At 49.9% G+C, this 14,694-nt stretch overlaps 1 protein-coding gene across 1 annotated transcript in view; it reads left to right on the forward strand.

The window, feature by feature from the left end:
• LOC106579239 (SH3 and multiple ankyrin repeat domains protein 1) overlaps positions 1 to 14,289 on the forward strand; it is a 44,772-nt gene extending 30,483 nt beyond the window's left edge. Inside the window, exons 14-24 of the mRNA XM_082965531.1 lie at positions 4,705 to 4,787; positions 5,014 to 5,138; positions 5,487 to 5,625; positions 5,779 to 5,961; positions 6,450 to 6,488; positions 6,587 to 6,643; positions 6,825 to 6,937; positions 7,209 to 7,317; positions 7,428 to 10,659; positions 10,758 to 11,702; positions 12,102 to 14,289. Coding sequence (XP_082821657.1) covers positions 4,705 to 4,787; positions 5,014 to 5,138; positions 5,487 to 5,625; positions 5,779 to 5,961; positions 6,450 to 6,488; positions 6,587 to 6,643; positions 6,825 to 6,937; positions 7,209 to 7,317; positions 7,428 to 10,659; positions 10,758 to 11,702; positions 12,102 to 12,165 — 5,089 coding nt within the window. The 3' untranslated portion in view covers positions 12,166 to 14,289. The remainder of the gene's footprint in view (positions 1 to 4,704; positions 4,788 to 5,013; positions 5,139 to 5,486; positions 5,626 to 5,778; positions 5,962 to 6,449; positions 6,489 to 6,586; positions 6,644 to 6,824; positions 6,938 to 7,208; positions 7,318 to 7,427; positions 10,660 to 10,757; positions 11,703 to 12,101) is intronic.
• The last annotated feature ends 405 nt before the right edge of the window (positions 14,290 to 14,694 follow it).

Here is a 14,694-nt window from a genome sequence, read left to right on the forward strand (position 1 = left end):
GTTGTCAGCCAACCCTTCTATTGCATCTGTCTACTCCGCTAGCGTCAAACTGCAGCCCAGCCCTAGGAAGCTGTAGCTGTGCTGTGCATCATGAGGGCTAACAGTGCTCTGTGTGTATGTGTGTTTGTCTGTGTGTTTCTACGCGTGTGAGCGTGCGGCACGACGTCCTGATGATGAGTCATGGGGATTTGGAGGTGATGAGCGTTCGTTCGGTCCATCGGCAAGTGTGAGGAGGGACTCCACGCCCCCGGCGTTTTTGGGTTTACAGTGTGTAGCTGACATTAGCCGTGCGCTAAGAAGCTCTCATTATCAGTCACAAAGTCAATCAGCTTAATAAAGGTTTACTGGTATTTGGCAATGTGAACAATGGCCAGTGACTCAGACGGTGAATGACGTCTGTGTGAAGAGGGAGAGGGAGAGTGCATGTAGGAATGTGTGTAGTACAGTGGTAGTGATTATGTGGCCTATTGTAATACAGTGGCATTTTGAGCCGGATCCAGCTGCAGATGTATGTATGGCCGCTGCTACCCACTGTATTTTCTGTGCTTGGGATAATGTCAATGAGAATTTTGAGTGGGTTTGGTTTGAATGTGAATGTTGTGAGTGCTGTTCTGTTCATAGGGTATTGTGTATTTTGGCCGATAAGGAAATCTCTCTGGAGCGGAAATCAGCTGTTTGGGAATCAGTGGACGTTCAAATAAACACACCATCCCTGCTTCCTGTTACCCCATCTCCCCTCACATTATATCCACCCCCCACTTCCCCCAACTGCAAAATCACCTCTTTTCTCTCTCTTTCATGCTAAACCACCACTCTCACATCTATAGTTCACTCCCTCCACTCTCTTGCGCTGTCTGTCCCTGTCGCGGAGAACCATCTCTGTCGCTCTCCCTTTCACTCACCCTCCCTCTTTCCCACCCCCTCTCTCTCTCCCCCTCTTTCGCTCTGTCTCAAGCAGGCAGGGTGTAGACATGCTAGGCCAGCACTCACTCGCTCTCTCTCTCTCCTCTCACTCTTCCCATCTCTCTCTCCTCCTCTCCTCCACTCTCGCGGCTCTCTCTGGCTGTACTCTCGCTGGAAGACCGGGAGGCGGAGGGAGAGGAGGGGGTGGAGGAGAGAAGGGGGGGGGGGGTGGCAATGGGGGGATGCAGAGAGAGAGATCTGTCTCGCTCTCTCTCCCTCTCTTCTTCGTGGCCGTCACTGGGCCCCAGAAACAGAAGCGTGTGGTTCATTTACAGGTAGAGGCTGTTTCCTCATTCATTGCCTGGCTATGGATGTGAGGAGAGGACAATGGAGAGAGGGGAGAGGTAGATGCAACAGAAAGGCCGTGGATTTGAAAGGCAGATTAATGAGCTATGTATTGCGTTTGTGCATGTGTGCTTGTGTATATATGTGCGTGTGTGTGTTGAATCGTCTTTTTCCTGTGTGTGAGAACGTTTGTGTGTGATGGAAGTGGCTATTGAATGTACTGTAGGCTCTGACTGCAGCGTGTTTATCTCTGTCTCTCCTCTCATGTATTTCTGAATGTAATCTGAGAGCATTTTGTAAATGCATTTCTTGTAATGTCAGCCGGTGTGTGTTTCATTTTGTATCACCATTTCAAATGATTTATTTTGTTCATGGTATCATTGATTCTGGTTAGGTAGGTGGATTTTTATAGCTACAGTATATATTGCCATATCTCATGAATTGTGTGTGACATTCATTTTGTGTTTCATAAATGTGCATCTGTGTTGGTACCACTGACATATAGGATGAAAGTCTTGTATAGAAAGGGACAGAGGACACAGTGGTTTGTTTGTGGTTTCCTTCATTTGACTGTGTAAACTGGTGTGAGCATAGTCACAGTGTGGTTGAGGGTCGTCTTGGGACCAGTTCATCTGTGTCTCTGTCCCTGGGTTGTGGCTGCATGTATGTGTCATTGTGTCTCATGGTTTCATTGTATGTATGGAAATGTCAGTGGAGGCTGCTGAGGGGAGGACGGCTCATAATAATGGCTGGAATGGAGCGAATGGAATGGCATGAAACACCTGAAAACCATGTGTTTGCTGAATTTGATACAGTTCCACTCATTTCGCTCCAGCCGTTACCATGAGCCCGTCCTCCCCAATTAAGGTGCCACCGACCTCCTGTGGTAAAGGTAGAAGATGAGTGTGTATGACTAACATGCTGCTTCGTCTGTATAATTGTGGAGGCTACAGAGGATGAGTCAGGAGGGAGGGTACATGATAACACTTTAGGCTACTATAATACTAGACTCCTGTAATAATGTAGACTACTGTAATACTGTAGGCTACTGTAATAACGTAGGCTACTGTAATACTGTAGACTCCTGTAATAATGTAGACTACTGTAATACTGTAGACTCCTGTAATAATGTAGGCTACTGTAATACTGTAGACTCCTGTAATAATGTAGACTACTGTAATACTGTAGACTCCTGTAATAATGTAGGCTACTGTAATAATGTAGGCTACTGTAATACTGTAGACTCCTGTAATAATGTAGGCTACTGTAATAATGTTGCCTACTGTAATAATGTGGGCTACTGTAATACTGTAGACTCCTGTAATACTGTAGGCTACTGTAATATTGTAGACTCCTGTAATAATGTAGGCTACTGTAATACTGTAGACTCCTGTAATAATGTAGACTACTGTAATACTGTAGACTCCTGTAATAATGTAGGCTACTGTAATAATGTAGGCTACTGTAATACTGTAGACTCCTGTAATAATGTAGGCTACTGTAATAATGTTGCCTACTGTAATAATGTGGGCTACTGTAATACTGTAGACTCCTGTAATACTGTAGGCTACTGTAATATTGTAGACTTCTGTAATAATGTAGGCTACTGTAATACTGTAGGCTACTGTAATAATGTAGGCTCCTGTAATAATGTAGGCTACTGTAATAATGTGGGCTACTGTAATAATGTGGGCTACTGTAATAATGTGGGCTACTGTAATACTGTAGACTCCTGTAATACTGTAGGCTACTGTAATATTGTAGACTCCTGTAATAATGTAGGCTACTGTAATACTGTAGGCTACTGTAATAATGTAGACTACTGTAATACTTTAGGCTACTGTAATATGTGAGTGTCATACTATGAGCACTGAGTGTCATACTGGCCAATGGGGAATTCATGTTACATAAAAACACTCATGCACATTTAAGATCCTTTCCTGAACAGCAGGGACAGAGCGAACAGGAGCGAGAGGGTTAAATGGTGGACTATTTCAAAGATCCACAGCATCATAGCTACACCTCTATTGCCTCGGGGATAGAACGATACCGTTCTCAGACAGTAGTGGATTGCAACCAGCCGTTTGAACACACTGCTGCATGTAGATTTGATCCTTTGAGAGGGAACGCGCGAAGGAGTCAGGGTGAGAAAAAAGGAACGAGGCGTGAACAGCAGATGGATGGAAGGCGGCTTTTTTTTGCGTTGGCGAAACACTAACGTTGACAGTATGACAGAGCACAAGCGACGGATGAAAAGGGACGGTGCAAACTGTAGACCTCTTGCACGAGAAGTTAAAAGTTGAATCTTCAGCTTTGCAATGGCTTCCGGGCACTGCCTGCTCACACCAAGTTCAGCAACTCCCAATAAAGCAAAGACTCTCGTCCCCAGTCACATTGTACCTGGGTGGATTTGCACAGTCAGTAGTCGGTCGGCGGGGCCGCCGTCAGTTTGAGTTTATTCGAGCAGCTAAATGCAGAAAAAAGCAGAACCCGGAATTAGCTGCTGGGATTTCAAACCAATGGATTCAACCACAGGTCATACAGCGACCAAAGAGCCAGACATCCTAATGGAGCTACAACAGTGTGAATTGAGGCCGGCTGCATAGAATTGAGACCTTAAATGAACGGAGATGGAGACCCTGTTGTTGTATACGGCTGTGGAGCCGGAGTCTACAGTATGAGCTGACCTCGGAAAACAGTGCGAATTGAGACCCGGCCGGGCTGTCTAGGATGGCGACCTCAAATGAATTGGAGACACTGTTGTTATAGTACAGTACATTATATGGGTACTGTGGAGTGTGAGGCTACAGTATACATTGAGCTCTCTGCATGAGGCAAAACTGCTGTAATGCATCTGTAAATCTGACAACGAATAGGAGTTCCAGACATGGTAATGGAGCAATGAAACAGCATGGACAACTCTGGCTGCCGCGCCATAACACTACTCCTACCATCTCATAACAAGACGGCCATGTCAATCATCAATTAAGAAAAAAAAACATCCTCATGTGGCAATGAGTGGTAGCCAAGATATCTAGTGCAGTGAACGCTTGAGGAAAGCTAGTGCAGCATTACAGGTGCATTTATAAGTTCTAATTATTAACAGTGAAGAGTCTAGGCACCCTTTTTCATGTACATTCCCTCGTGCTTCCTGGTGCTAGTCAGCATTATGCTGGATTATGTAGAGGTCTCTCCAGTGCACTCATCCTTGCCCGTCATGACATCGACTCTACCCTGGTTGTCGGGTGTCTTCGTATGGTGGTGGTCTTGGTATGACATGCCTCAACCCCCCCTCCCATCTTTTGGTGCAGTGTGATTTCATAATGCGATGCAGTATAGCTGTCTCCCAGATTCAGAAAAGCTTTATTTGCATGACAATTAGACTTTCTGCTGCTGAAGAAGTCATGTAGCTTGCGCTCTCTCACCCCCCCCCCCCCCCTTATTATTATCTCTCAGTGACTACATCATTAAGGAGAAGACAGTGCTCCTGCAGAAGAAAGACAATGAGGGCTTTGGCTTTGTGCTTCGGGGAGCCAAAGGTGAGTGCGAGCCTCCCCCCCCCCGAAATACCCCTGGATGTCTACAATCTCCGGCTTCCGCAGTCCTCTACTCTTCTGTTATTTCACGTTCCCTCCTTGCACTTCCTCTCTCACCCAATTCTTCCATCGTATCTCTCGGCCTCCCTTCTCCCCCTACTTTAACACTATTTTATTGCTTCTCTCAAATCCCCCTCATCCTCTTGTTCTTGACTTGTTCTCTCCGCAGCCCAGACTCCTATAGAGGAGTTCAGTCCGACCCCAGCATTCCCCGCGCTGCAGTACCTGGAGTCTGTGGATGAGGGGGGGGTGGCCTGGAGGGCTGGTTTAAGGATGGGGGACTTCCTTATTGAGGTATGGATCCCTGGAAAAGCTTGTCACCCTGACAGTTTATGCAGGCCTGGTAACGTGGGTCCAACTTTTGTGATCACTATCAAATTGTACATTTGTTGATTTGTTAAGAGTTTGAACTTGTATCGTGTTGAGTGCAGTGTGACAGTTTAGTGTTGTTGACAGCCAGTGTTATCTCTCTGTGCGTGTGCATGAGTGTGTGTGCGCGTGTGCATGAGTGTGTGTGTGTGTGTGTGCGTGTGCATGTGCGTGTGTGTACGTGCGTGTGCGGGTGTGTGCGTGTGCGTATGTGTGTGTGTGTGCGTATGTGTGTGTGCGTGCGTGCGTGTGTGCGTGTGCGTGTGTGCGTAGGTTAATGGTCAGAATGTAGTGAAGGTGGGCCACAGGCAGGTGGTCAACATGATCAGACAAGGTGGCAACGCTCTAATGGTCAAGGTTGTCATGGTGGCCCGCAACCCAGAGATGGAGGAGACCAACCTCAGGAAGAAAGGTATACTTTTTAGCTTGTTCTGTGTAATGTACACAATTCATGTTTATAACTTTGTAATAATAATGCTTGTTCGCAATACCGTAACAGCTACTCTGTGTATGTTTATAATACAGCAGTAAGCAGTAAGTTTGTTTGGTCCTTGTCCCTTGGCAGTCCCCCAGCAGGCTAAGAGGCTGACTCCTCCTGCCATTGCCCTGCGCTCTAAATCAATGACATCAGAGCTGGAAGACATGGGTAAGACAATGGAAGAAGAAGGGTCTGGGAAGCATAAAAAGCAGGGAGAAAAGGAGAAGAAAAGGATTGTTCACATTAGAATTCTGACCCATAGAAAACGACGTTAATTGAAAAAGTCCATTAAATATTAAGTGAGTTGATGCAGGGAAGCTTGGATGTTTCGGGGTATAGGTAAGATTTCATGTTTTAATTACCAATGGCTTAATGAGGAGGACTGTGGGGATACATGTCCTCTTTCAAGTGAATGTATAAACACTAGGTAAGATGTAGATACAGTGAAGTCATTCACATTGTGGAAGCTCGACGTTATGCACATAACCTCTGCTCAATGTCTTCTTTTTCTGCTAAATCAAATGGACGACTAACAGTGGAGAAAGGTGGGAAAAGGTTGAGTTGTGTGACGTCATTGTCATGGTCGTCGTCTTCCTCCTCACCATCATTATCACCATCACGTCATCAGAGTCATCATCAGTGTTAATGTAGAAAATGTACTGTACTTTATTCATGTTATTTTGTGATACTACAGAGATGCCTACAATAGCAGTCTCAGTATACTGTTATAGCATAATATGACAACCTTCTTTTCTCTAATTATGCTGCAGTTGCCTCTCCATGGAAAAAGAAAGCAGGTGAATATCTCTCTTATCATTACCTTAAATCAGCCCTTAAGCCTCCATTCAAAATCAGTCTGCTCGGGTCCTAAGAATATATCACCTCTGTTTTTCAGAGTACGAGTCCTCCCAGGTGCCTGATAAGAAGAGGACAGTCTATCAAATGGCACTGAGTAAGATCTGACCCCTGTCCCCCCCTTTGTGTTTCCAAAAAGGGCCATCTTTGAACTGGGTGACAATAATGTGCCGCCGCTTTCAATCGTCTTACGCTTTTGATCTCTCTCTTCCTTCTCTTCTATATTTTATTTCTCTCCCTCTCCTCGCTCTGTCGCTCTATCGCCCTCCGTCTTTCAGATAAACTGGATGAGATCCTGGCGGCAGCTCAGCACACAATCACATCAGACGGACAGGGTCAGCGGGGTCACGGAGGGAAGAGAGACCGAACCAAGAGCATCGCCCCCAATGAGGTAGTGCATCATTCTTGACATTACCCTACCATGACTGTACCTGCAGGTCCAACTGGCCCTGGGGATCTTACCCTCAATTCAGTGCTTGTGTCTGTAACGCTGGATGTGAAAGAAACCTCACAGAACAGGATATGAACTTATTGCTTCCTCCATATTGCACTATATATCCCTTTTACTGCCAATGCACTTTTAATGCGGCATCACTTCCTCCCGTTCTCGGGCATCTCTCCCTGTGTGTCTTTCTCCATTGTGTGTCTTGCAACACATAAAGCCAAGTCATGACCAGTTGGTTGGTGTGATGCCGCCTGGATTTGGTTACAGCCAGGGTCAATATCCCCCCGGCCAGCCTCATGGAGTAATGCTGCGACAGAAATCTATTGGTAAGTCCTACAGATATTATTGCTATGACTGTCAAAAAGCTACATTCTGACTGTTTGTTAACTGTTTTCCAACCAGATAGTCTGTTTATCTCTGTGTGTCCCTGTTTCAGGTGTGATGGAGGAGGAGAGGCAGTACCTCCACAACCCGGCCATGAAACTGGCCCGTAGTCTGTCAGAGGACATCCCCCCTCCCCCCAACACATCCGCCCCAGAACCCCCCTTATCTTCTGACCCCCATACTGTTTGGAGGGGGGAGCAGTCTGCCCCCCAGCCCCCGTCCTCCCAGGCCCAGGCCCTCCTCACCCAGCAGCAGGCAGCCCACGCCACCCAGGCAGGCTGGGACAGGGGAGGCCCTGGCGGGGCCAATCAACAGCACGGCATGGCCCCGACGCTCCGGAGAGGAGGAGGACAATACACAGGGGAGCCCCCGGAGGGGATGAAGAGAGGTGGGGGCAAAATGGGGCCGTTGAGGAGGGGCTACAGTAGTGCTACTCCACCCACAAGCGCAGCTCCCAAAACTCAACAGCAGCCCCAGCAGCAGCAGCCCCAGCAGCAAGTGGCGACCCGGGAGAGGGGCGGAGGGGCAGGCAGGGGTGGGGGAGGCAGGAAGGGCGGGAGGGGCCCTCTAGTAAAGCAAACCACAGTGGAAGGTGGGCTCAGCAGGCACCACCGAGGGGGGCAAGGCCAGGGGGGTAAGCGCTCAGGGGCCAAAGAGAAGAGCTCCATCCCCATCCCCACCATCATCGTCAAGGCCCCCTCCACCAGCAGCGGCAGTGGCCGCAGCAGCCAGGGCAGCAGCGTAGATGCCGAGCATCCGCCTCCCGACATAGACGACCCTACCTCCCCATCCGCCTCCCCCGACACCCCCATCACTCCCGGCCTGCCTTCCCCTGTGTCCCCCTTACCACCCCAGCCCCCTGTCTCTTCCACCATGCCCCCTTCGACTGTCGCCCCCCAGCTGCCCCCTAACCTGGAGAATCTGGACTTCACCAACCAGTTCAGGGGGGCCTTCGTCGGGGCAGCGCGCCGGGACCGGGAACGTTTCCGTGACATGAGGAGGAAGAGTGCTTCCTTCTTCCTCTCCTCCGAAGAGGACATCCAAGGGGAGGCGGAGGGAGGTGGGGGGGTATGGACCCAGCCTCTACAGGGGATGGGGATGGATGTCCCCACCCCCCGCCTCCGCCCCTCCAAGTCCATCGACGAGGGCATGTTCTCTGGGGACAATTACGTCCACTACGCCAGCAGCATGCCCCCTGCCTTCGGGCTGCCTGAGTACCACTCCCCTGTGATGGGCCAGGACGGCCAGCCCAAGTCCGCTCCCTCCAACTACGGCCCAGGCTCTCCAGCCACCACCTTCATCCACCCTCTGACTGGGAAGGTCCTTGACCCCTCGTCCCCCCTGGGCCTGGCACTGGCTGCACGGGAAAGGGCCCTCAAGGACGACCGGAGGACCCGGCGGGAGGAGCGGCACTTTGGCCGGCAGATGTCCAGCGTGGGGACATTTCCTACCTCTCTCCCGTCCCCCACGCCGTCCCTGTTCCCCGCCATTACCTCCCCTGCCTCTCTGAGCCGCCCGCTGTCACCCAGGATATTACGCTTGGGAGGTGAAGGGGGAGGGGAGAGAGTGGAGAGGGACCAGGCAGCCGGAGCCAGAGAGGGCCTCAGAGTTCGCTTTTCAGAGGACAGAACCAACCAGTACCAGACCCAGTATTATCAACAGAGTCCTAGAGACAGGGAGCCACCTGGCCCGCCCATGCAGCCGCCCGGCCCACCGCCTCAGCCTGCACCCCGCAGACCCTCGTTCCTACAGATGGAGAGCAGTGCAAACTCTAGCTACATCCCCCAATACCGCCTACCCACAGCCCCAGCCCACCCACATGAAGATGGGGGAGAGGGAGGAGGAGGAGTGGGACTGGGGCTCATGGTGCTTCCACCGCCCACCCCCTCCATAGACATAGATGATGAGTTTGTCTTTGTTGACCCCCTACCCCCTCCCTTGCAGTTCGCCAACGGCCAAGGCCAGAGAGAACTGCAGAGGGGATACTCTCAACAGCATCAACACTCAGCTCAACACGCCCCTCTCGCCTTGCCACCCCCGCCGCCCCCCCTCCCCTCCCCTAAAGTACCTCCACAAGGAGGCTTCGCCTCCAACGCCCCCCTCCCTTCCCCCCAGACCGGGGACTCTGCTGCCTCCAGCCTCACGTCCTACGACAGCGAGGTGGCCAACCTCACCCAGTCAGCTCTGTCTCCCTCCCTCACCTCGCCCCAAATATTCCCCCGTTCCTCCGCCGCCACAGTCGCCTCCGTTTTACCCGCCCCCTCACTCCACAGACCCCAGCCCATGTCCCATGCACACCCCTTCTCCAGTGGCCCCAGCGTACCGGTTAACCCCGCTAATATGGGGGCCCCTGTTTCCCCGATGACCTTAGCACAGGACCGAGGCGCGGCCACCCTCACTACGACTGTGACCTACGCTACCACGATGACCGTGACCGCCGCCGCCACCAGTACCACCGCCTCTGCGCCGTCTTCAGACTGCAATGTAGCTGGGAACGCCCCCAGAACCGCCATCAGTGCTGTTGGCAAGGCAGGCGACCACCAACCCTCCAGGATGAAGACTGGAGACTGGCAGACAGAGACGGTGGTGGACTCTGGGATTGAGGAGCTGGACAGTAGCAGCGACCACCATCTGGAAACACTGGGAGTGAGTAGACTGAGGGGAGAGAGAGGAGGAGGAGGAGGAGGAGCGGAAGGGGAGAGAGTGGGTGGCGTGCACCCGGATCCTTACTCAGGTGGGCAAACATTTGAAGCGCACCATGCCAAACACACGGCCAACCCCCCTGTGTATCCAAAGACGATGCAGTACAAAGAGGGGGGCATCAAGGACACAAGGGAAGCGTTGCGTCGACAGGCAAGCACCAATCCGCCCTGCCAGAGTGTCCCACCACACCCCCAGAGACAGGCCAACCCAGAGGAGGAGGCCAGGAGAGGAGAGGGAGGAGCAGCGGACGAGAGGAAACAACGCAGACAGAGTCGGCCCAAGATGGAGGACAGCTTCGGTTCCACCTTGGCTGCCTGTCTTGAGCGGCCCAACACCCTGGAGCCAAGACCCTTGTCCTGGAGCGAGGGGGTTGACCCGGGGCAGGGCCTTGAGCGAGGCGGGGGTGGGATGTCTGTGGAGGGGCGCAGGCTGCACTCACCCCTATCGGGAGTAAAGGCCAGCATCATCAACGAGCTGAGCTCCAAGCTGCAACAGATGAGCAATAAGAGCACGGAGGACTGGAGTCAGTCTGAGATGCGAGGTCCGAGTCCCATTAATCCGAGGTCGCCCACAATGCAAAGGTAAGGCTGTTGTTGTTTAGTCAATTCTAAGGGTTTCACTCAGTGACTCCACGGCACTGCCTACTGAGTACAGTGATCCCTTTTTTATTCTCTTTCAGATATTCAGGGGATTTCTCTGCCTCGTTTCAGAGCCCCCCCACAGGCCACTCCACTTCCCCCTTACCCACCTCCTCCCCGCAGCATCGCCCGTCAATCTTCACCCCCAATCTCACTGCCACCCCCTCCGGCTCACCCTCCCACCAGCCCCCACTCCAGCCTAACTGGATCCACTCCCCCTCTCCCCAGATGCCCACCTCCCCCTCTCACTCCTCCCACCCTCCTCTCTCCCCCACTTACTCCCCCTCTCAATCCCACCCTCCTCTCTCCCCCACGTACTCACCCTATCCCACATCCCCCAAACATCGCACTAAGTACCGTGGAGCCAAGATTTTTGACTTCCAGTGTACCCCTGGTCCAGAGCTGAGGTCGTCTATGTCCCGCCGGCGTGCCCCCAGCCCCCTCATCTACTCCACAAACCGCCCCAGCCCCGCCCCTCCCAGACCCTCCTCCCTCCCCATCCTCCCCAGCACCCCTGTCTACAACACCCCCTTTGAGTTCCCCGTTCCCCTAACTCCCTCATCCCCAGGTCACACCCTAGGAGACCCCTTCAACCCCTCCACCTCTCCTCTTTTTCCCACATCCCCACAACCTCCCCGCGCCCTCCTGGTCTCCCGCTCCCTCTCCCCCACCCAGTTCCTCTCCGGCGCATCCTCACCCTCCATGCACCTGCCCCCCTCTCCATCCTGCCTCAACTACCCCCACCTCACCCCTCCTCCCCCGGCCAAGCCCTTCGCCATCAAGCCCCTGTCCTACTGGACCAAGTGGGACGTGGCCGACTGGCTTTCCTACCTGAACCTGGGGGAGCACAGGGAACGTTTCCTGGATAACGAGATCGACGGCTCCCACTTGCCTTCCCTCACCAAGGACGACTTCCTGGACTTGGGGGTGACGCGCGTCGGCCACCGCATGAACATCGAGAGAGCGCTGAAGAAACTGACTGACAGGTGAGGGAAGAACGGCAGAGTCAATGCACAGACAGAGGCAACATGTCAGCCAGGGGGCAAGTGGAAATAAAGAGGGAGAAGGAAGGACCGGATGGAGAAGGAAAGACAAGTGCCTCTTTCCTTCCCTGCGAGCCAGATGAGTCCATCCCCCTTCCCTTTTTAGTCATTAAGCATTTATCCTTAGAGTTAATTTGCTAAGTTATTCCATCTCTCTCTCTCCCCCCTCTCCTCTCCTCCCTCTCTCTCCCCCCCTCTCTCTCTCTCCCTCTCCTCCCCCCTCTCCCTCTCTCTCTCTCTCTCTACATGTATTTCTCTCTATCATTTAATTGACTACCTTCACTACTTTTCATTTTCTATTTATTCTTATTTCTTGATTTACCCCCCTCCCTCTTTCCTCAGGCTGTTCTCTCCCATGCATGACCCTAGCCCCTCCCCTGAGCCACAGGCAGAGAGTGAAAGATGAGGTGACTCAGGGCTCAGAGAAAGACAGAGAAACACACGGACCGAGATGAGTTCTATAGAAGACCATTGGACACAGACTGTGAGCTGGACAAATGGTGTAAAGGATCACGACGGAAAAGGCTTAATCACACCAGGAGAGATTTGTTATGAGTGGAGGACAATTGTCTATTTACACCCACTGTACAACTACTGATAAATAGGCTTTTAATTAACACATGGACACACACAGACAGACACACACACACAGACACACACACACACACACAGACATTTGACTGGTGATTCTCACACTCCATCTGCTGCCTGGCGGTTGCAGTACTGGGAGAAATGCTAACAAGAATCTTGAGATTGTAATGCTGCTACCCATACAGAGAGGGTAAGCCCATGGATATACTAAAGGTGGTGGTTGGGTACCTCTAATAAACAATACAGGCCATATTCTTATCCTGGAATTCATGCGCAAACTCTGACGCGCATTAGAGCATGGGATTGGAAGCTTTTGTTGGAATGTCTAAAAGTTTGAATATGGTCCTAAAATGGAAAAGTACATGACATTTTAAGTTAAAGTAAACAGTAAAAAAAAAAGTAAAATAGTGGACTTTTTATACTGAGGTCAGTTTATGCCCTAATTCCCTAGTGATTTCCCAACAAGCTTTCTACGTATTTTACTAACTCTGAGTAACAATATAGCTTACATGTAAAAATTGATTCACAGATCCAAATCATGAATTTGTTTCGTACCAAGTGCTGATTGCAATCATTCATTTCAAACGGGTCAGAGTATTATTGATATTTAATCATCCAGATTTGTGTGTAACGACGAATACTCGAAAAATATTCAAAACATATAGTCGTAATATGTCATTTTTACTATGATAGTTATTATCTTTAGAAAGGCCGTCCGGAGTATGTAGGAGAGGGGCAGAGGATGATCAAATGTTGGTTTGTTTTTCCCTGAGACATGACTGTATTGGAGTCCACAGCCATGACTCAGGGTTTGCTATGAACTCATGTCATTTTACACTACAAAAGCTGTTTGTCATTCATTCATTCATGATGATGATGTTTACGACTATACCAGGGATGTGAGCGTCTTTTGTCCCATGTCGACTTTCACACACACAGGTGCAGCGATCAAAAAAAAAGGGCTTTTACTGTGCGTCTGTCAGTCTATACGGTATGTATGGTTTCCTAGGCCTTCTTCCTCTGTGAGTGTGTGTCTGTTTGTGTCGATCTGTTTGTCAGCTTGCCTGGTTACCCATGATCCTTTCCCCACCCTCTGTCCCTCTCTCATATGCCTTCTCCACAACTCAACGCCAGTTTTCTAATGGTTCGAAAATGTAGAGATGTATATTTTGCACCAGTTGACAATCCTAACTTTGCCCTATTTCATAAACACCTCTCCAATATCTCAAGAGAAACCTTTTTCAGATCCACATATTTCAGAAAAACACATTCAAACACACACAGATACACACACAGGCTCTTTTAGGTTCCTTTTGGCTATTGCCTTCAGTGAAATGCACTGTAAGGTGAGGAATACACTCAAAACCTGTACACATCCTTTATAGGCCTATATAATATAGTGATAATGACGAGTATGATAACGACGACAATAATAACATCAATTATAGTATAATTTTAAAACAATTATTATATTAATCATTAGGTATATGTAAAAAAGAAATAACACTACAGAATCGCTGTCTTCCAAATAGTGTGAGAAATGATTTGAAGCTACTTGTTTTGTTTTCTCTTTATGTATTATTTCCGGTAAATGCTTTCTATACTGCTCGACTTGTTCTACCATTACCTACTTCATCCTCCCAGTGAAACTCCTACACATCAACACACACCCTTTACTTCTTTAGGGTTGTTGCCTTTCAACAACCTTCTGACGGAAATGATTGAGCGGTAGTGTAGGAAGCATTACGTTCTATGATTTAAAGAGTATTTTAGGACTAGTAATATATACATATGATGACTATTTACAGTATGAGCAAATGTATGCAGCGATAAGAGGTATTTATGAAGTTATGTTCAAAATGAAATACAGAAATATACCGATATGATAGAGTTATAACTAAGGTGTTGAAATAAACGCTGAATAAACTATTGAACTCTATTGATATTTTTTCCCTCTCTGAATCCAAGGTTTCCTGGTTCACATAAAGATCCAATCTAGACTGGCCTGTTATGATTGACTCATTTAGCAGCGTCTCCTTCTCCCAGCCCACCAGGGGCCTTATGCCATATTGTTCCTATGTTCAGGATTAATTCAGATCTGGCGGAATGAGGAAAAGCGGCCACATGAAGTACTTGGATTCATCTGTTGTGGTCATACAGTGTAGGAGGTAGGGTGGGTCTTTAAGAAGTGGGTAGTCAGAGGAGAAAAAGAGAGAAACTCGATAGGGGTAAACGAGAAGTCGTTCCCTGACACACTTGGATGGGTTCTTCTGCAGTGGGTTGCCAGGACCCACTGCATCAGGGGAACTCCGACTCCCACTTTGCACCCAAGTAGTGTGGCAGT

Source organism: Salmo salar, chromosome 19 (genome assembly GCF_965601325.2).
Source record: "Salmo salar chromosome 19, fSalSal1, whole genome shotgun sequence".
Classification (NCBI taxonomy): Eukaryota; Metazoa; Chordata; class Actinopteri; order Salmoniformes; family Salmonidae; genus Salmo; species Salmo salar.